General features: G+C 38.9%; 1 protein-coding gene across 1 annotated transcript in view; it reads right to left on the bottom strand.

The window, feature by feature from the left end:
* VCAN (versican) overlaps window positions 1–23,546 on the bottom strand; it is a 112,848-nt gene that overhangs the window by 36,565 nt on the left and 52,737 nt on the right. Inside the window, exon 8 of the mRNA XM_060146144.1 lies at window positions 1,787–7,009. Within this exon, the coding sequence (XP_060002127.1) occupies window positions 1,787–7,009 (5,223 nt within the window). The remainder of the gene's footprint in view (window positions 1–1,786; window positions 7,010–23,546) is intronic.

Here is a 23,546-nt window from a genome sequence, read left to right as displayed (position 1 = left end):
GATTCTAGGTAAACATTGTGGACTGGATAACTGGTATACATTTCTCATTCATTTGTCAAATCTAACTCTCTCTATATATATAGTTATTACCAGTGATTTCTATATCATATTTTATCTAACCTGAAGTATATTTCAACTAAATTACAAAAGAATAAATATTGGCCAGATTACTAGGTTATCATTTACAGATTAAATAAAGAGTGACAACAAAAAAATCCATCAGCCACCTTTGATCAATTTTATTCACAAAATACTTCAAGTCATTTATGAAAGTTACACTTTATGACTATTTCACTCTAACTGAAGCACAACAAACTGAAGCATTAGTAGCACAAAAGATAAGTTTGAAACGATCAGAATAATTCTAAGTACAGCCATGCTGTAAAACATATTCATTAAAATATTTTCATATATTTGATATCATATAAATATGATATCAAAATATAATATTTTTTGGGCTTCCCTGGTGGCGCAGTGGTTGAGAGTCTGCCTGCCGATGCAGGGGACGCGGGTTCGTGCCCCGGTCCGGGAGGATCCCACATGCCGCGGAGCAGCTAGGCCCGTGAGCCATGGCCGCTGAGCCTGTGCGTCCGGAGCCTGTGCTCCGCAACGTGAGAGGCCACAACAGTGAGAGGCCCACGTACCGCAAAAAAAAAAAAAAAAAAAAAAAAATCATATTTTCAACCAACACAGTCCTAGAAGTACTGATTTTTTTTTTCTAGGTAGCAACTAGGTGGTGATAGCTACTTGTGGATTCCACTGACATTGTTATTTCCATTGTTCTTGGAAAACACCATTAAAGTGAACTTTTCAACATTATCAAGCTAGATTAAAAGGAAAATAAATTCTACACAGTAAACATTCCAAGATTTCTGACTTACATATCATTAAATATCAATTATTCATTTTTATACCACCAAAGACCAGTAGAAAAAACCACCTACTTTGGAGTGGGGCTGATTTGGGTTCAAATCCCACTTTTGCCATGACGTGTGTGGCTACAACCCCGGGCAAATTACGGAACTTCTCTGAACCTCCACATCCTACCCTTTTAAATGAGGATAATAACGTGTGCATTGTACCCTTTTTGTGAAGCTTAAATGATATAGTCTATATGAACCAGCATCAAATTCGTGCTTCCTGTCCATTCAGTAAAAAAAACAGAAATTTCTCTCAACAGGCAGAGCTTGAATATATACTGGATGAATACTCCCTATGGCTAGGCACTGTGTTAGAAGCATTACCTAGACAATCTGGAGCACGGGAATTACACAAAAGTATGAACTGATAACCAATATTGCATGAACTATGTGAAGTGTTTATTAAAGTTATTTACTAGTCTCATTTTTAAAGACCTGACAGATTTTGATATTGCCATAATTGCACCCATTCATGAGAGATTTTTAAAAAATAAGATGCTTTTCCTGTTTTTAAAACTAAGATGTATAACTACGGGATATAAGACAAAGCAATACTTTAGTTGTGGGTAAAACCAAATGGAATTTTTCTACCATTAACAATTTCAATTTTTCCATGTTGCAATTGTATGTTGTTTCTTACACCCAGAAAAATACAAAGCATATCTTTAAAGCCCCCAAATAGTCTATACTTACTTTCTTTGCATCTCATTATGGAATCAATACTATGGCCTGTCCTGCTGTTACATGGACAATACAAAAACCTTCACTGATTTTAACATCACAACAAAAATTATATACACATCTCTGTTAGGACCAAGGGACTGTTTCCAAGCTGGGAAACAGATTTATCAGTGTTGTGCCCTTACCTGGTAAATAGATTGCTGTGCCTTCCACTGACTCTTCATTAATGCCAATCAGGAAACTGGTTTCATTAGAAGTTTCCAGAAGGGAAAATGATGGTGTTGCAAGCTCAGTATTTAACTCTGCGGTGCTTAGTGTCGCCTGATTATTAGAATCAAGAATCCTCGCCGATACTTGCTGTTCTGGTGCTGCTACTGTGGAATCCTCCCCTCTGATCAAAGCTGCTTGTGTTTCAGGGTTTATTTCCAGAGGAGAAGGGACGGTGGGCCTCTCAGAAGTCTGGGGGCTGGCCTGAGGCACCACACCTGCCTCGACCCCATAAATCACAGAAGCAGAAGTAGAATGTGGCCACAGTGTAGCACCTTCTAACGCCCTTTCACTTGCAGCTGTGACAACAGTCCCAGCCTCAGGTGTTTCAATACTGGGAAGTACCTTGACTGTGTCTCCAGAAAGTTGAACACTGGTTTTGTTTTGAGAGTCTTGGGAAATCTCAGTTTCTTCTTGAGCAATGAATTCTGTGGCAGAAGCCTCCATTTGTTCTAATAATTTAGGTTTACTTTCATCTTCTGAAGGCTCTGTGTCAGGAGATATGGACGGAGGCTCAGTTATGTGAAAGTCCTCTTCACTTGCAGGTTTGAAAGTCACTTCAATATTTGCACGTTTTCCTGGGGGTACTGGGGATGTGCTGGCGTCTGTACTTGGCAGAGCTCTTGGCCGGGGGTCCTCTGTGTGCTCAGAGGCTCCTCTGCCTAAGTGGACACTGAGTGGAGGAGATGATGGTGTCCGAGAGAACAGCTTTGCAACAGCTAAAACTGTTGATGTATCCGTGGATGCTGGGGGATTGGATCCTTCCATCACATCAGGTGCCTCTGTTAAACTCTGAGCCGTAAGGTAGGCAGTACCAATACTTACGTAGCGGGTAGGATCTATCAGTGCCTCCTCAGCCCCGGAAGAGAATTCTGGTTGAAGAGAGGGACCCACGTGTTTCTTTTCTTCATCCTCATTCTGTGTCCTTTCCAAATGGCTCAATGTTGATATTATTTCACTTTGGTCCGCAATAGCTTGACCGTCAGACAAAGTGCTTGATTCAAAGATGTCATCCAGGGTTTTTGCTTCAATTTTTGGTTCTTCAATCTCTGGATTAACTGTGGCAGACTTACTAGGAATGGGCAGGGATGTTGCTGTGGGAAGCAAAACATCTAATTCTGTTTCTGGGCTAGGGATGGGTATCCCAGGTGTGAAGATAAAGCCCATGTGATCTAACTGACTTCTGTTTTCAGGAGGCATCGATTCGTTATGTGTTGCCTGAGTGTAATTAGCCAGAAGAGTATCACCAGAGGCCTCAAAGTTTTCCTCAGTTGAAGAGAGGTTAACAGTTGCCTCGGACTTCTCTAGAACTTGAGTGCTGTCTTCATTACTGCCAGGTGGCCCTGAGGGTACCTCTGCATCTAAGTCCGTTTGCATTCCAAGGATGTCTTCATATATAGGTTTAGTGTGATCAATATCTATGATAGTATTTTTATCTGATGTCAGCTCAGGTAGAATTTCAAGGATGGTACTCTCTGTAATTGTCAATATTAAATCCTTGTCCTCTTTGTCCAGATCTATAATAATATTTTCAGTGGCTTTTCTTCTGTCAGGTTTTAATGTGGAATCCTCAAATCCCCCAAAATGGTCTTGGAAACTGTCTGCAGCACCTTCTGTGGACATTTCATAGGACATTGTACTTGACAGTGTGCTAGTTGGACCAGGGGAGCTTTCATTCTGCTCTGAATGAAGAGGCAGCACCATCGAAGCTGTTGGGAATCCATCAACAGTAACAGCTTCAGCACTTGGAACCTCAGAATGTTTTTCCAGGGATCTATCAGAAACAAATGTGGTGCTGCCTTGCCTAGTTGCCTGAGTAGTTCCAGAAGTGTGGACTAAATCAACCACATCCAATTCCCCAGATCCTTCTCCAGAATGTTCATCAAACCAGTCAGATGGTTTTGGTGTTGATGTAACAAATCCTTTTGCCATTTCAGGACCATAAGTTCTAGCCAGAAAATCAGTGGAAGAGGTTGCTGTTTCTTTAGTTTCTGCTGTTGAAGTATTCTCGTTAGAGACTTGATCAGTCGTAGGCTGTGGTCTCCTAGTCTGGATTTCTTCTGCCCAACTGTGTGTCTGATTTTGAGGATGTTCCATGTCTGCAGAGAAAGTGAGAGTTGCTGTGAAGGGTCCTTCTGTTGTGGTGTCACTTAAAATTTCTAGTAAGGTTGTGCTGGATGCTGTCTCATTGGCTTCGAACATGCTGTCTATTTTGGAAATGAGTGGTCTGATTTCATTTGCCACATTTCCCATTCCCTCATAGTCTCCAGTTGTGTCATTTAAGATGCTGGTTTCTAAACTTTGCACTTGAGAAGTCTGGGGATATAATGTGCTAATGACCTGTTCTATTTCAGTAAAATTCACTGATACTGTAGTAGGCAGAACTTCTTCTCCTGATCCCAGTCCAGAGAATAAAAGATCCGTATCTGACTCTTCCATTATTGGTCTCATAACTTTGGGAAAGGGTTTTATACTTTCTTTCTCTTTGATTGTTGAACCTGTAATTACACTTTCCGCTGGTATTGATTCAGTCACTGAGGCAGTAGCTAAGAAAATATGGGATTTTTCAGTAACTTCAGGGAGAGTAGTATACGACTCTAAGCCCTCTGAATCCAGGTTTGGAGTAGACACGTCAACTGAGGAAACGCCTTCCCCCTCCATTTTCTTATTGTTACTGTAAGTTTTCTTTGTTGTTAGTGTAGAATAATCTGTGGTTCGGAGTCCAGTTTCAGGAAATGTTTGTGAATTGAAAGTTGTTTGTTCTGGTGCAACAGAACTTTGAGGGGGTTCAGAAGACTTTTGTTCTTGCATCTTTTCCTCTGACACTATTTCACTTTCAATTCCTTGCCTTACAGGGTTGACTTCTTTCCTGGGCCACAATTTGTCTGGCTCCACAGTTGGAGGAAAGTCCATTGAAACTATCCCATTGACCTTCACTTCCTCCTCTTCCTTTGAAGCTTTAGTACTTTCAGCTTCTTCTGTTGGCAGGATGGTGGATCTTTTATCAGTTTCACTGATATCACCTTCTTCACCCAATCTTTGGTCAATAAATGGGGAATCGGTCCCAGAGACTTTTCCCACAGCCCTGGGAAACACTTGGTCAACAGAGCTGCTTACTGAGACCAATTGCTCACCTGAGCCCTCAGCTGAGGCTGTGAACTCTTCCCAAGGGAAGGCTGCAGTGCTGACCAAGGTGCTACTAGGCTCTTCTGAGTCAGCTGTGTGATTACTGTGGTCTGAGGTAGGTATTACAGATGGTGACATCTGGGTATCCTTAAATGCTGCATCCCCAGAGCCTTCCGTCATTAGCATTTCTTCTTTTGTTATGGGATGAGATACTGTCGAGTATTCTTTGAAGTCACCACTGAAATCTTCCTCCAAAGGAAAATCTGTAGAAAAGCCTTTTATTTCTGCCCCATGAGTTGGCTCTCCTGAGATCTCTGAAATCATGTTCCCCTTGGATGTCTGGCTTTTAATTTCAGCAACCTCTCTGTCCATTACAGTACTCAAAACTAGTCCAGTTGGCTCAAAAGGGAATACAATTTCCACATGTGGAGACAAAGTGCCAGCTGCTTCCTTTCTGGCTTGAATTTCAGGCTCTAAATTTAATGAAGAAACGGTGGTGGTTTCTGGGTCAGCAGCAGCTTCTCCAGAGCCCTGCTCCATAAAGACAGAGACGGGGCTACCTGGGACGGTGGGCGGCACTTCCCGAACCCCAGGTTGACTGCTAAGGCTGGGCTCAGCAGTCTGTGCCCCCAGATGGTCTAAAACGTTTGTTTCTGTAAAGACAAGAGTAGAATTTGCTGTTTCCGTTTCAGACTGTGTGGGTGTCATCCAGGACATAAAACTCTTCCCGGTACCAGATACTGAATCACTAGATGTAGTTTCATTTGAGTTTTCTAATTCAGAGGGTAAAGTTAATTGATCTGATCTCTGCGTGGGCTCATGTACCTCAGCTGTAGAAGCCGTACCTGTAGTTCCCTTCTCCTCATCTTTCCTTGTCTTTCCCTCAAGAGATGTACTGAAAGCCCACTCAGAAGTGTCTGTCTCCCTTGCAGATTTGGTAGGCACTACTGCAGAAGATTGTTCAGAAACCGAATATACAGTGGTTGCAGGAACATCCAAAAGGCCCTCTGTGATCATTATCTTGCTAGTGTCTAAAGTAACGAGAGAATCTGTAGTATTGTTCTGTGATAAATCAGTTACCATGGCAAACATTTTATCTTCTTCTGCTTCCCCAGAGCCTTCTGGAATCGGAATTGAAGGACTTCCTGAGAACTCTACAATTTGTCTAGGGGTTATTTCCACCCAGCTTTCTACTGTGGACAGCGGCTCATCAGGCCGTGGAGTCCCTGTTAAGGTAAATGATACATCCTCTGAAACATGCGCTGATACAGAACTTGCAACTATACTTGGAGTATATGTGGTAGAAGTACTTTTTTCTGCCTCTTCACCAATTGTTCCTTCTGTAGCCCTTGAAAAGACCATTTTTTGAGATTCTTGGTCAATGGCGGCATCTCCTGAAGACTCTTCAGGAAACAGAGGTACCAATTCAGTACGTTCATGTACCAGATTATCAAGGTCGGGACTTTTCTCTGTGATTGATTCTGGCCCCTCTGTGGCTTCTCTCTCACGGCCTGGGGCTGTGGGGAAAATATCAAGCTCACCACTTGAAAAATGCTCTGGTGTTTCAGGGTAAATCTCAGGTCTCCATGTAATTTCAAGGGATTCAGTTGTTTCTTTAGACTCATTAGGTTGCATGGCAGTAGGCATTCCAGTTTTGGTGATTACAAACTGATGACTATCACTTTCACTGCTGTCTGAAAAATTTTGAGAAGGTGCAACACTTTCGAACTGGCCACGCCTAGCTTCTGCCGCTTCTGGGTCCTTGGGCACAGTGGTAACTAGATGCTTTCCATTTATGTACTGCACAGATGGGGTGGTCGTGACGTCAGTAGCATTGGCACACTCCTCGTCTTCCCCTTCATCCTCTTCACTGTGGTATAGATCAATTTCAATTAGCTCAGGTAAAATTTCAGCAATTAGATCATGCTCTGGATCTGTTTCTTCACTACAAGGCTCATCTTCTTTAGATTCTGAATCTATTGGATGACCAAATACCCTCAAATCACTCATTCGACCTGAAAAAAACAAAGAGTTTTCACAATACTTAAATAGAAGATTTGGCAGTGTACGACAGAAGAAATCGATAGCTAGGCTGGCTGATCACAGTCTCACACAAAAAGAAGGATTCAAATCTTTTCACATTAAGAGCAATCACCCTTCTATACATGGTTCTCAGTCTTCGAATTTGCTGTTTGATATTAGCAATGGGAAAAATAAATCTAATTTAAGATTGTAGCAACGGGTTATGAAAACTCTTCAACATGTTTAACACAGCAGTGTCCTTAAAATGGAACAAGGAATCACATACACACATTGTAATCATGAAATATAGGAATTCATCTTTGTGTGACCTGAAAAAAAGTTAAAAGTTAAGACCACTTTACCAGATCATACAGAAAAAGTAACTGATTGCTGTCCTTAATGTAGGAGGACGCTTAGACGCGCTCTATTCAATAAGGAAATGAGAAGCGATTCCTTCTGGCCTCTTGTCATAATTTGTCCTAGAAGACTGTTTTTAGAAAAGCAAAAGAGGGATTTCTTTATAGCCCTTTCACAGTGTGATGACAACCCCACCCCAGTGCAACAGTGAGACAAGACTTAGCTGCATAGGTTGCAGGCACATCCCATACACAAGGGCAGGAAGCCCTGGAGGGAGAGGGGGTCTCCATGCAGGGATGGCTCACTGAAAGCACCAGGAAAGAAGAGCCCTCCACACCTTTACACCTTTATCCTTCATGAGAGGTGACCTGGATTCGGTCAGTTATCATTCTTTTTATTAACCTTTTCTCCAAAGGAAGTTCAGAAGTCACAGCTAAACATTAGAACTAGCATACTTTAAATAACACTTATCCTCAGAACGTTTCCTAGATTGTAGATTGCCACAGGGTACCAACCACTAAGCCCAATTGCCTTTTCTGTCTCCAGATATCCACCAGCAAAGCTCCTTGTCCAAACGCCAGGAGGGAGGCCATTCTGCACCCTCACTTTCATCACGGAGGAATTCAGTCATCCTAAGAGAGGGTCCTGTCACTGTAGCTGTCCTAGTCTCAGTGTCACGGCAGTGCAAAAAGGTACCTGTGGGTGTGCTAACCCAGGAAGAAGACAAAGAGAAGCACGGGGGATGGCCCCAGGAACACTGTCACAGAGTTAACTTTCAGCCTAGCCCTGATCCATGCCACACACACTTAGGCTGAACCTGAGAACTTAGAGGGGGAATAATTACGACGGAGTCACCCCTGCCCCTCATCGGTAGGGAGATGGCTCCTGTTGTAAGAAGCTGCTCCCGGGATGCCCCTGGTGGGACAGCAGTCAAGACACGGCGCTCCCAAGGCAGGGGCCTGGGTTCCATCCCTGGTCAGGGAACTAGAGCCCACATGCCACAACGAAAGTTGGGGCATGCCGCCACAACAAAGGCTGGGCGCAGACAAATAAATAAATAAATAAAAAAGCCGCACCCTTCCACGTGTGAAAGGATCAGTATCTAGCATTTACCGATGTCAAAAAAGAAAAATACTCTATTGAGAAGGTAGCAATATTGTTTATATTCTTTATGTCAACATAAATATATAAGAAGTACATGAACTATCAATAAAAACTTTACGGGGCTTCCCTGGTGGTGCAGTGGTTAAGAATCCGCCTGCCAATGCAGGGGACACAGGTTCAATCCCTGGTCCGGGAAGATCCCACATGCCACGGAGCAACTAAGCCCGGGCACCACAGCTACTGATCCTGAGATCTAGAGCCCGTGTGCCACAACTACTGAGCCCACTTGCCTAGAACCCATGCTCCACAACAAGAGAAGCCACTGCAATAAGAAGCCCGAGCACCACAAGGAAGAGTAGCCCCCGCTCGCCACAACTAGAAAAAGCCCGCGCACAGCAACGAAGACGCAACACAGCCAAAAAACAAGGTAACTAAAACAAAAACAAACAAAAAAAACCCCAGAAACTTTACGGAGCTCCTTCTCTTTTTAACCATAGTTTGCTAAAAGAAAACCCCAAAGACCACAAGACTTTTATGTAACTGGAAAATATACCATATTTACATTTATCCCTTTCACTCTAATAAAAACAAAAAAGAAAACTCTTTTTTTTTTCTGTATCCCATTTGCACTGTGTTGTCTCCATAAAACACTATTTGTGTTGGAGTGGGATACTCTTCCCTATATATCTATATCTATATCTATATATATATATCCATCCTATTTAACTTTTACACACTACAAATCATTCCTTATATCTCCACCCCATACATTCAGCCTTTCAACTATGTAAAAAAAGGAGTATAGGTATTCAAATGAATGAAAAATATTTCTACCATAAAGAGAAATGAGGTCAATACATAACTCCAGTATATTATAAAAATATAAAATGAATACAGATGATTTCTGCCACTGATGTTACAACTACACCTAACTGCCAAACTTAAGGAAATGGCTAAATGCCTCACCTTTTTTTTCCCAAAAAGAGTAAGTCCGTTCAATATTAGATCACTGAAGTTGTGACTGTAATCTTATATTGCCTCATGGTGTCTATATTTTAAAAGAAAATATCTTCAGATGATAAACACCTTTTAATATGGCTTGTGTTGAAGGCTACCTTTCACTAAGAAAAAAGAATGTGAGACTATATATGCATGTGCATATATAGGTATATGAGAGAATACATCTTTAAATGCTTTCTGTACAAATGAATCTCTTGAAATATCACATTGGAGTCTTATCTAATCACCAAATCGAGTAGTCTCTCATTGTTAATACTACTTGAACATAGTAGAATTAAGCCACACTCAGTTAAACTATTCTGTTCAACTCTGTAGGGTTTAACAGGAACTTCAAAAATACGCTTATCTTAAATTGCTTATAGTGTTGTTTTACATACAACCCTTTTCATTAGGTTTCACTAGGTGTAAATGAGAATTCACTATTAAGAATTATCACAGGGCTTCCCTGGTGGCACAGTGGTTGAGAGTGTGCCTGCCGATGCAGGGGACGCGGGTTTGGGCCCTGGTCTGGGAGGACCCCACATGCCGCGGAGCAACTGAGCCCATGAGCCACAACTACTGAGCCTGCGCGTCTGGAGCCTGTGCTCCACAACAAGAGAGGCCGCGATAGTGAGAGGCCCGCGCACCGCGATGAAGAGTGGCCCCCGCTTGCCACAATTAGAGAAAGCCCTCGCACAGAAACGAAGACCCAACACAGCCAAAAATAAATAAATAAATATTAAAAAAAAAAAAAAGAATTATCACACATACAGTTGCTAAATTCCCACAGCATCTTATATTTAAATACAGAAAGACTTTCAATAAGAAGCATGGGTCTGTGTCAAAAATGTAAAAAATCCCCACCACATTTTGTGCCTTTTTACAAATAGTGGAGATTAAACTAACCATTCAGCCAAGCTTCTCCAGCCAAACACAAGGATTAATAAGGAAATAACTGCTTGGTGTTCTTTAGTTATAAACTCGTAGGCTAGGAATAGGGTAAAAATACTCAATGTTATTATAGATTTATATGGATTTCTAAATAAATTCCTTACTTTTTTAGAAAACAAAACTGACATAAACATATCCTATGATCTTCTTAGTGAATAATTATAGATAGAGGTTTCATTAAGTATCATGTTGGTAGCTCTAAAAATAAGTGGGGTGGAATAAAGCAGAAAGAGAAAAGACACAGAGGCATGTCAGTGTGTCAAATGTCAGCATGTCAAAGGAACTGACACCCTGATGCTCACTTACATGTTTTACAAAGGAATGAATAATTTAAAATAAAATGTTTTTCTAGCAAAGAAAACAAAGAAGTCATTGTAAATCAACAATTTATATAGTAATTTCATTGACTATCAACTCTTATTGTCTACTTAATTCAATTAATTAATGTCCCTGACATTCACTATATATTCTCTAGTTTTAGTTCAATGAACAAAGGATAATATTCTTTTAGTTCATTTTCCACTTGGGTAAGGAACTCTGACATTTCTTATTGCTCATAAATCTATGAGGACTTCTTAGTATTTTAGACCATTGTATTAGAAAATTTCACCAAAAGACTCAAATGTTAGATGGAATACATTTTCTAACCTAAATAAATATCACAATATTTCAATCACAGCCATACAAACACAGCAGAGAGTGGTCTTTGCATATACTTCACAACACAGCTCGGCATCATACTGGTTTTTGCACGCAAAATTAAACGTACCACCACAAACATGCATGGCACCCAAACATGTTATCTCCGCAGGACCAACTGATTGCACAAAATTTACTGAGTACCTATTATCTATGAGACTATATGGCAGACACATGTTTACCAACTTTACAGAGACCTAAGACCTCCAAGGGTATCTTCTAAATCTCTCTCTTTTCTCTCTGAAACAAATACTCTTGCCAATAGGTTAGAGAAATGACCTTACTATAACTCTTTTCTCCCTATTTTTTTTTAAAAAGGACACTTTTTCAGTGTACATATTGAGAATGTACCAATCATTAAATTAAAATTAGGATTCCTTTTTCCACTTGCCTTACAAGCATCTGATCTGACTTGCCTCAGAATGGTAGAAAACACAGAAATACTTTAAGCTGTTTCATCTTATGCTTCTCATGGTACCTTGAAGCTGGCACTGACCAAAGAACTATCAGCACATCGTAATAAACAGTGATTTTAAAAGTGCTCATTGGATATGTACTGTAAAAATATTTCACTAAATGAGAATTCTTAAATAAAACGAAGATATGAAATGTGAGTTGGAATTAGTTTCCTTTTTCTGAAGGAAGATTCCCAAGGAATCTTCTCACAGTTAAGTTACTAGTATTTATTATTAAAATAAGTTGTGTTCCAAATGGTTTCTTCCGTTTTCTTAGTATTGGTTTGAGGGTGACGAAAATATTCATTGCCCAGGGCTTTGAAGACAATTTTTTCTGCCAACAGATTCTCTACAGATAAATCTACATTTCATTCTCAGTGTGGCTAATTTGTTTCCATATTTTTTAAATTTCATTTAACCTACCTAGTATAGATAGGTGAATTCTTTCCTACCACTGCCACCTACATCTCACCCATATTCCTATTTGTTTATTTAGTTTCTGAAATTACTTCTTCATCCCCCTTTCTTGTCACCACCATCACCCACCACGCATGCTATGAGAGAGTTGCAAGAGCTATAATTATTGCAAACCAGAAAAGTTTCTTTGTAGGGTGTGGCAGGGGGACACCTGTGCTATTGTGAAAGCAGGTATTTCATTACAAAGTTGTGATCTGCTCTACTTTGTACCAACAGTGCAACCTCAGGGAGTAATTAATATTCCCAGCTCTTAGAGGAACAAGTCCTTAAAAAAGATGGCTCTATTTTAGAATTTTATTCTAAGGGTGATATAACTTTTATTTGAATTGCAAGAGTCAAACCACAAAACTCCACAAGGTGTATGTATAATCTTTTCTATGTTTACATGAATGTATTTTAACAGCTTGACTTGAATATACCGGTACCACGGTTAATAGATTTTTTTAAATGGCATTTCACACAAAGCTTTACTGCTAGCAGACCTCAAATTATTCACCAAGTATTTTTAAGTACTTCATGGCAGAGTTTTGTAGACATAGCACAAGTCTTCCAGTCTTACTGTTAGCAGACACAAAACATAGTTGCTAAGATGCAGAGGCAGCTGGCTAAAGTTCATGTTCTCTATAGGGAATTTTACAATTTAAGAGCTTTTAATTAAATGTAATTATATACAAATCTACTCAGCAGAGAGATATTAGGATCACATTTCTTTATTAAAATAGTTTTCATCTTAATGTGCATCAAAAAATATTTTGGTTCTTTATTTAAAAAATACAATAGACAGCCATACTGAAGTATTTAAGAAACACTTATAGAACTAAAATAGAGAAAACTGGAAGTTCTCTAAGATGTTTAAGCTTTCTGACACATACCTATGAATCTAATAACCAGACATAAGCAAATGCTTCAATTTCATTCACCTTTTGATATGTTCTTAATTAAAATAAAATGCTAACTGGCACCTTATAAAGCAAAGAAAACCACCTAATGTGCATTTCAACTAGATTGTCTCAGACATCCTAAATTCCCCATCATTTTCAAAATTTGAGGCACTAAAAATGGTGCCAACTCAGGATGTTGAAAAAAGAATTGACATTAGTGATCAAGATATAAACATCCTCCCCAAATCTTGTCAGTTGTTTTTGCGTACTTAATTACATTAATAATTGAAAAATCACGTGATATTTATATCAATACCCAATTCCTCCAGAAGTGAGAGATTACGCTAGAGGCTGGGAGATCAAGATTGGATTCTGTCGGGCTTCCCTGGTGGCGCAGTGGTTGAGAGTCCGCCTGCTGATGCAGGGGACACAGGTTCGTGCCCCGGTACGGGAAGATCCCACATGCCGCGGAGCGGCTGGGCCCGTGAGCCATGGCCGCTGAGCCTGCGCGTCCGGAGCCTGTGCTCCACAGCGGGAGAGGCCACAACAGTGAGAGGTCCACGTACAGCAAAAAAAAAAAAAAAAAAAAGATTGGATGCTGTGACCTGCATCTCCCTATTAGCTCTGCTAGCTGAGGTTCATTTGGTGCACCACCCAAACATGCTATCTTACACTGACAGCTCCCTCTTGCTGAGCGAGGAGCTCCATATTTTTCAATTCATGAATTTTACACCCAGAAAGGGTAATAAACAATATAAGTGTTTCTGATGGCCTCACTTTTGAGGCAGACATGATATGGGGATGATAAATGGGAATCAACTCTTTTCCCAAATTCAGATAATCCTCTAATAATGCTGTTGTTTCAAGTGGAAAGAATGTGTTTAGATACAGTCATCTGGTCTAAGTGCGCTTAAGGAGTTATCACTGAGTGTGGGCTTTTCTTGCTTATAGAAGAGGCCCAAGGGACTTCCTAACTTCCAATTTTTAAAGAGTAAGGGTTTTCCTGGAGAGCTTAATCAAGTAATTTTGAGCCCTTCAAGCATTTTTGAACAATAAGATAAAGAGCTATATGAAAGAAAATCCAGGTTATTTTGGTTTCTAAGTGTTTCTTTGAAAGCAGAACAAATAAACAAAAACCAACCATACCGCAGTACTTTTCTTATCTTTTTCATGTTAGTTCTCTAAGGTTGTCAAAGCTTTTCATAGATAAATAGATGCTAGCGAGATAGATAATAGACAATAATTACCAAATGTCCTAACACCAGAAAAGTACTTTGGTCAAAATCAAGGATTTAAAATTTAAGTAAAAAAACTTTGACTAAAGTAAAACAAATGCCTCTCATAAATACATACATACATACATATATACATTTATATGTGTGTGTGTGTGTGTGTGTATATATATATATATATATATATACACTTCCTTTTAAGCCCCCATATTATAGCTACTAAACTTACCAAACACCATTTTATTTTAATTACACCACCCCTTCTTCAAAAGTCATCTCTGTCACCTGACCTCTTCAATAGGGTGTTCAAACAGCTCCATCACTGTACACACATTTATCCTCTGCCTTTTTTCTCTGTTCTCATTCTCTGCACCTCTAAGTTGGATGCAGAGAATCCATGCCCCCATCTCAAGATCCTCCTCATTCCCAACTCACGCTTCTGTTCAACAAGAATGCTTCTGCCCCCAACTTGGAATCTTCATAAACCCTCCTTTGAACTTCATCCCTGCATTTATGAATAATCCAGCAGAAGCCCCTAGATATCTCTTCACTAAAACTCATCAGCCCAAATTGGCTGTATCTTTAATTTGTATGCCATAGGACTTATGTCATATTATTCTTATTTATAACTTCTCAGTTGTTACTATATACTTGTTTCACCTTCCTTACTAACTTCTATATTCCATAATTAAAGTGAAGGGATCCTTTAATATGTAATGCTCTCCTTACGCCAGCCACTTAGCCCTTATTTTGGGAATTTAGTTGGATGAATGTCTACACATTTATTTATCACCAAGAATGGAAAAGTTGGGGCTTCCCTGGTAGTGCAGTGGTTAAGAATCCGCCTGCCAATGCAGGGGACACAGGTTCGAGCCCTGGTCCGGGAAGATCCCACATGCTGTGGAGCAACTAAGCCTGTGCGCCACAACTACTGAGCCTGGGCTCTAGAGCCCATGAGCCACAACTACTGAAGCCCTCGTGTCACAACTACTGAAGCCTGCACACCGCAACTACTGAAGCCCATGAGCCACAACTGCTGAAGCCTGCATGCCTAGAGCCCGTGCTCTGCAATGAGAAGCCTGTGCACCACAAGAAGGAGTAGCCCCCGCTTGCCGCAACTAGAGAAAGCCCGTGTGCAGCAACGAAGACCCAACGCAGCCAAAAATAAATTAATTAATTATAAAAAAAGAATGGAAAAGTTTACATTTACTACTTTGATACTTCCTTTGAAAGACTTGCCTTTTTTTTTGGACTGAAAAATTGTTGTTTTTTGGCTGCAATAATAACTCACATTCTGAGATACAACTAAAAGAGCATACAGATAACTCAAATACTGAAGACTTTTATGGTTATAAAAATCAGATAATGTAAATATGCAGGCACAGTCTCAATATTCTTTTCATCATTCTTTTTCTTTCCAAATCTAGAAGCTGTATAGGCTTATCACACTGTTTTTCTCGAATGTAAATATATAATGAACAAATTCACTTTGGCAGTATAGCCAAAAGGGTCCTTAAGCTATAAGCATATTTCTTTCCTTTTAATTTCCATGTTGATAGAGAGAAGGTAATATGGGTACAGCAAAGTGAGGTATGCAGTTCCAGGTAATTCCAGATGTAGTCTCCACTCTTCCCTATCACTTTTGATTCAATTACAATTATTCTGAGACTTAAAAAAACATATATTTCAATGATAGTTAATTCTACTTTCTTCCTTACTTACAGATGCCAAGGTTCATCTAACATTTGTGAGAAAAGCTACACTTCTCAAAACATGATCAAAGACCACAGTTTCACTCAGGGGAGACTAAATTAAGCATATTTTTTTTCCTCCTTAAAAATGTTAAAATACAATTTAAACTTCAGAGGCTTAAAGCAGCCCCTTCCCCAGGAATGTCTATATTTCAGCCTCTGTCTGAGGTCAGAAAGCCTTTACTTTACCAGTAGAGTTCAACATTCTCTAGGCATCAAAATCACATGCATTTAACAATACAGATACCTAATATTAAAAAAAATTAAATAAAGCAAATTTAAGAAAAGAAACAAAAAAAAAGTACAAAGGCCTAAGCTTTATCACTAGAAATTCAGATTCAAATTATCTGGTGCAGGATGGGGTAGTGGATATTTTTATCTGGAGGCTCCCTGGTGATTCTGATATAGAGCCAAGGCTGAGAAGCAGTGTGAGCAATATTTATGCCCTGGGAGATTTCTTGGTGTTCCTCAAACCCCTGTACAGAATGGCATCATTGTTGGTCAGCTGGCTGGTGCCTGGTTGGTGCTACTCGGGGTCCTCCTGAGTAAAATGGATGGCTGCTCAGTGAGGGGATAAATGCCCAGAGTTTCCTGTGAGGTCAATTCTGAGACTTTGCCTGCTAAAAGGTGCCGCTTATATTAACTTACTTCATATTACCTCTATTTTTCCTTCTATTAAAGCAACCAACTAGCCTTTATTGCATACTCTTGTTGCTTACTAATTATTTCAAGTTGCCTTCCCAACTAAGCTATGGATGACATTATTTTCTTTCCCCCAGCCACAGAGTAGCTTGATTGAATGACTTTATTTCAACAAGCCTTTAAAATATTTCCTGGAGGTGAGTGTGAAGAGATGGGCAGAGAATGTTTTATCTGCGGAGAGTAAAATGGTTCCCCTACAGAGCAGAGCAAGATAAGATCACAACATAATAAAAAATGATAATTTTAGTATATTCCATTGTACTCTACAAAAGCATATATTAGTATATTTTCTTTTCCCTTTCTCAACTTAGAAAAACCAAAACCAACTATGCGCAGCATACGGCCAAAGAAACTAACTCACCCTGTGAGACGCCAGGAATACTGTGGTATTAAAATGAAAAGATAAAGTCACTAGAAGCCAGTCAAGGTAGTGTGTGCTGATTATATACTGGGGGCAAGCAAGTCCGGGTATAATACTGTGACACAATACGTCAAATTTTCATAGACACGGATGCTGAAATACAGCTAAACTTTTCCTCTCACTCCACAGATCCTTTCTTTCCAGTTTCAGATCTCCTACTTAGACTTCAAATTATTTACGGAAAAATGCTTTATATATTATCACAATAATTCTAGCAAGTATTTAGAAGGTTCACCATAATTTATTTTCCTCCCCCAAATCAAACCACTCTTTTTAAGAATAATTACAGCCTTCATGCCAACAGATCAATGTCTCCCTCCTGATCCATACTCAAAGTCTAAACACTGGCATATCTCTCTAAGGAGCACACTTTCTAATGCAATAAAATGGGTTCTCAATTGTCCACATGATGCCCTAGGTTGAAAGAATATTCTACCTTTTCTAATGCCTCAATTATGTTATTAAAAAAAAATCAAAGTACTTCCATACAAATGAAAAAAAATATACAACAGTCTTCACTAAAACACATCCCCACGCCCTCAACCAGGGCCCCATTCTTGGAATCCTTCTATCAATAAAGCCACTTATTCACCAGCTTTTCCATTTGTACGTGACAAACTGGCCTCACTGAGGTACAATGTTATAAATTTTGTAAACTGACAAAAATAGGTAATGCCTTTTTCAATATAAAATGTTCACTTTAACTCATTAAAATGGAACCTCACAAAGCATTTCTTTTTCTATTTCTTTTATCCCTATTGCTCCTCTCACCACACATCTCTCCCCTTGGCTACGCCCCTCCCCCTCCCCCCCCCCAAAGTTCTGAACACTGTCTGGGCCCGTGAATACATTTTTTATTCATTGCACAAATGAATGATCTAAGAGCTATTAAGAAAGAAGAATGTAATCCCTGTGTAGAGAACTGGGGGGTTTCCTTGACAACAACAAAAAGACAGCAGGGAATGCCCATGTTTTCTATGAATATGCAAGAAGAGGCCTGGCCCAGCACCTGGAAAAATTTGTAAAGAATTCGTAAAAAGATCTTTTCTTTGAAACAAAATTAAATTGGTAGTTATCAAAAATCACAAGCCCAATTTTCACACATGAAAAAGAGCAGAAAGCTAATGAATTCTACGTGTAGATACTATAGAATCAATACTATAACTATATTTAAATTTTAAATAAGGGCTGCAGCTGCTTCTGATTTGCACCCAAAATGGCATCATCCTAGACAAACACAATCCATAGAAGATTAAAATTTTAACAAGCTCTTGCAGTTAAGCAGATACTATAGTATAATTATATTTGGCTCCCTGGTATAAACCATCTTGAATTTTAAGATAATTCTATTTTTAACCTATTTAGTACAAAACCGTCTAAATCTTCCTACATTTAGAAGTTCAGAATGAAATAAGTGCTGAAGCTGAGAGGGAATTAATTTGTACTAAGTCATTGCCACGTGCCAGGCACTGTGCTTGGTGTTTTCAAGTCACTTAAGGAGCGTTAAATGTGCAATGTGTCTGCCACCGTGACTGGCAAGCCCTGGAAGAGATCCTTTCTCCTTTAAGCAATCTGGTGAGTTTGTAGTATTAGCATGTATTTTTAATGATATAACAACTGAGGTCTATGGAGATCAAGCAATTTACTCAAGACCAAACAGGTCACAAATAACAATGTTGACCATGAACCCAGGTCTGTTTCCAAAGGTTCTTTCCACTACATCAACTGAGTCTTCCATGTATCCCATGGAGCAAACCAACTACTTATCCATGGTCGTTCAGAATATCACAGACAGAGTGTGCTTCAGAAATCCAGTTCTAGCGTAGTACTTAGTGTACGGCAATTATCTGACTATTTGTTGAATACGTGTATATTATATATATGTTTGGATACATATATGTGTTTATATATATATATAATCAACTTTTTATTTCATAATCCCTGTGGTTTGGAAAAAAGAGTATGGGTCAGAATTTAGGAAATATTATTCTTTTTATACAATAATCGCCACTACATCCATTTTACTGGCAAAAAATTCTGACAGAAAATTTGAGAAATTCCTGGGTCCGCATTGCCGAGAATCAAAGGAGAGACTGACTCTAGATTCCCCAACTTACAGCACCTGCTTCTGTAATATTAGCGATTCAAATTTCACTTGAATTAAGATATCATAAACCTATAGATCACCGTTTAGAACATGCAGCCCACTCTTTAAAAAGTAGTTTTCTGTCATTTAACTTTACAAGTGTGTAACTCTGAACCGTGATACTTCATAGGGATGTATTTTGAAAAGTTCAACGTATTTAACTTACAGAAGACACTATCTTTATCAAACAGTATCAATCATTAAAAAACAGAAAAATGTGAGAACAATCCCTCCTGAGGAAGTTGCCCGAATATCTCTGGTAACCATGAATCTGTATAGGTTTCTAGGTGAATCCTAAGAAGGCATTCATCTTCTGAAGGAGGGACGCCCACTCTGTCATCCCAGCCCTATCTGGAAAAATGCCTGATTGTACTTGGGGCTCCTTAGCCCCACTGGTGAGCCTCTGTTGGGAAGCAATTGGCTAATAACCAGTTTCTGGTAATTTATTTTTGATCTACCCCTCCAACAAGGACTAACTTATATATCTTCCTCCTCATGAACTATTCTCTGAATCCCCTGCCTTCATTGATTCCTTCTTTGCTGACCTCATCTGCCATTCACAATTAGTACCTCATACCAAGTGTGTAATTATGTGTTTCTGTACTGCAATTATATTTGATTGTGCTAATACTGGCTCCCCAAAAGGCACTTAAAATCCCTGGGAGCAGGGCCTATGGTTTATGTTTATTTTGTGCCCCTTTTAATTCTGTTAAAGAACAAGGCATGTTGTAGCATTACCTGAAGAGAACCCTTGATTGACTGCACTCTGCTGGAAGACAGTGTATGCCTTTCTCTAGAGGTCACTGCCAATAAGAACTAAGTGGTATCTGCCTTTGGTTAACGCCCTACCTCAGTAGTAGTTTTGATAAATAGCAACTTATAATTGCAAATGCCATTTTCAGAATGAATAGACATTGGTTCACATTAGGAAGAAGACAACAAGTTCCTTTTAGCTATCTACGGAACATCTCTTTTATTAGTAAAACTCAACCTGTGAGAAATACAATTTCAATTTCTTAAATTTTTCCTTGAGATTAGTGGGTTAATAAAATATTTATAGAGCACTTAAAAATTTGAGAGTCGGGCTTCCCTGGTGGTTCAGTGGTTAAGAATCCGCCTGCCAATGCAGGGGACACGGGTTCGAGCCCTGGTCTGGGAAGATCCCACATGCTGCGGAGCAACTAAGCCCGTGCGCCACAACTACTGAGCCTGCACTCTAGAGCTCGAGAGCCACAACTATTGAGCCTGCGAGCCACAACTACTGAAGCTTGCGCACCTAGAGCCCGTGCTCCGCAACAAGAGAAGCCACCGCAATGAGAAGCCTGCGCACCGCAACAAAGAGTAGCCCCTGCTCGCAGCAACTAGAGAAAGCTCGGGTGCAGCAACAAAGACCCAACACAGCCAAAAATAAATTAAATAAAATAAATTTTTTTTAAAAAAAGCTTTAAAAAATTCAGACTCTATATATGTTTGTATGTGTGTCTCTATGGGACCGTAAGTGTTATACATACAAAATATTTCACTTAGAAGGACTTTGTAAAAAGGTAACTTTTGGTCTGTAGTGCAGTGTTAAGCTCATTAATAATTTAGAAACATTAAGGTCAATTCTGTTTTTCCTACTATAGAAGCGAAAGGAAGATAGACAGTCTCTTCTTTTTTCACTATTTGACTAATAGAAGAACTCAATCCTTTTCTAGACAGCCAAGAAGAAATGGGGGAAGCCATCCTAATTCCCTGCAGAAAAAAATGTGCTTCTCTGGAAGGGAGCCACAGCTGGAGCCCAGCAAAGGGAACCACTCAAATGTGCAGGCACCCGCCCCATCCATCCACTTTCAGGGAAGTGCTCCAAAATTCTGCAGGAGAGAAAGAGCCCAGAGTCAGAGCTACTGATTTCAGCATGCTGTTCTCTTGCCATAGCAGGTATCTGAATAGCATACACAGTGTCCCATATTAGCAGCAAACTAAATATAAGCCATCTGCTTTAAAACCAATAGAATGCCAGCGAGAAGCCAGTCTTTCCAGAGTCTATGTTCTTTCAGAAATTGATGGACAGGCTGGCACCTGAGCCAATAGAGTCATTATTCCTGTGAGTTCATCAGGGGAGAGAATTGCCTCACTGCAAAAATGCTCCAAGGAGCGCCAAGACATAGACCAGTGCCAAAGTGTCAGACCCAGTGTGCCTCCGTTTGCCCATCTGCGATACTTTCCCTACTTGCCTCACAAATTATCTCTGAGGTTTAAACATGATAAAATATGTAAAAAGTGGTCTGGAAGTATCAAGCTCTAAGTGTGTGCTTGATGACTTTGCTCTGCACATACTCTGACATGTAATTATCTATGATTTTGATTACACATAGTTATCAATAAGATTGAAGCTAGATTTGCTTAATTTATTTTATACGGGATCATACAGAGTTATTCAAAGGTAAAAGTTAATAACTGTGTATCATTATAGTGATAGATGGATAATTAGGCCAATTTAGAAAATGTTTTTACTTAAAAAAATCAATTCATTCAGGAATTAAATGTTGCTGCTTATTTTGAATTACCTACATGTTATCATTCTCTTTCTAGCTGTGTTCTGAGGTACATGTTACTTCAGAAACTGTCACTGGGGGTGAGGGAGAGGTCCCAAGAAAGTGGACCTCCAGATACATCCCTCAAACACTAACCGGAACAGCCACTCTTTTTATCTACTCAAAATATAGAGACCCTGAATAACATTTTATTTGAAGAAAGGAATCTGATTCTGTAATTAAAACTCTGAAAATAATTTTCCTACATAATAAATTCTATAAAAATGAAAAATGTGATTTTAAAAAATTATATGAGGCTATCTTGGGCTAATATTACCTTTTAAAAAATGATGACCGTACAATCAATGGTATAAATATTGGCGTTTACCCAGATATCCCCTGTTCTCAGAACTAACGTCCCTTATTCTTTACCCTCTCCTCAACAGCATCATATTCAGAAAATAAATCTTTATCTGTATATGCATTTCTCAAGTGTACAAACAAAAATGCAAATGGGATTAATCATATGGGAATTATTTCTGAATGATATCAGCAATAAAGTACCATAATTCTCAATAAGGAAACAGAGTAAAATGACTCTAATTTAGAGGCCAAAATTATTCTTCTCAAAATCTCATTAATCTTTAATGCCATTTCATTAATAATTTTATCAATATTTAATATATATATACCATTTTAGTTTAATATTGGCTTAATACCTGTCTTACACTTAGATTTGGATAGATATACATTATAAAACTAGCAGAAAGGAACACCTGGCAAGAAAATAATAACAAGCAGGCCTGAGAAATAGTATGTAGTATACACTTGTTTAAAACTTGTTTAAAAAAACTAATAAGCCACCTATTTTAAGGTTATAACCATGAACATTTGCATAATAATGTTAAATTTAATATCTGTACACTTCCACATTATTCTCTGAGTTAAAGGTACAGTATATCAGTTTTTAAAAACATTCAGAATCCTGTTACACTAACCTGTGACATTTCAGATGATTTCGAGGAGCATTCTTTAAAAAAAAGGAAAAAAAGTCCAGAACTGATAAAACTCTTCCTATGCCTTTAAACTCTATAGACTTCATATATGTTCACAAAGAAAACCTTTCAATAATTTTTCAAATGCAGGTGTGCAAATTACTCCTGAAATAGACAGGAGTCATATTTCCAGTATCCCCTGAACCACTGTTAAACCCACCCTATAGCATTTTTCAGCTCATAAAAGTTTTATGAGCTGAAAAGTTCCTTCAGATTTTGTTTAACTGCTAACTACAGTTGCTCTCTAGCAATAGCACCCTAAGTTGCTATTAAGATCCACTGGAACAATTATAACATAAACATGTCCTGCATAGCATGTTTTGTTTCATAATAGTAAAATTTTTTCTAAAAAATCAAGATTTATATGAGCGGCTGAGTGCAGCAAAAAAATTATGAATGCCTTCGTTTAGTGTAGCATGCGTGGTATTTTTGCTTACTTGAATATACAGTATGTGTAGAGTTCAATTTTATGTTTATGAATAGATTTATATAAATTTGTACATGTACCAAGGATTTTCCAGTTTGGAAAAATGTGCCTTAATACATAAAAAGGTTGGTTTTCCAGGCACATATGTATTTTTCCTTATTAATGTACACCTGCCCTAAAACTCATTAATTTAACATCTGCTTTAGGGTTTGCCCTTGTCAAAATGAAAAATCCTTGAAAAATCAAATTTTTCATAGGAAACAAATGAGTATAAGTAAAGCAGTTGGATCTGAATCAACCTCATCGTCTTATCAAGACAATAAACAGTGTTTTTATTCTTAAGGAGAATGGCATGTA

The sequence above is a fragment of the Lagenorhynchus albirostris genome, chromosome 3 (genome assembly GCF_949774975.1).
Source record: "Lagenorhynchus albirostris chromosome 3, mLagAlb1.1, whole genome shotgun sequence".
NCBI lineage: Eukaryota > Metazoa > Chordata > Mammalia > Artiodactyla > Delphinidae > Lagenorhynchus > Lagenorhynchus albirostris.
This window is presented reverse-complemented; position numbering and strand designations above follow the sequence as displayed.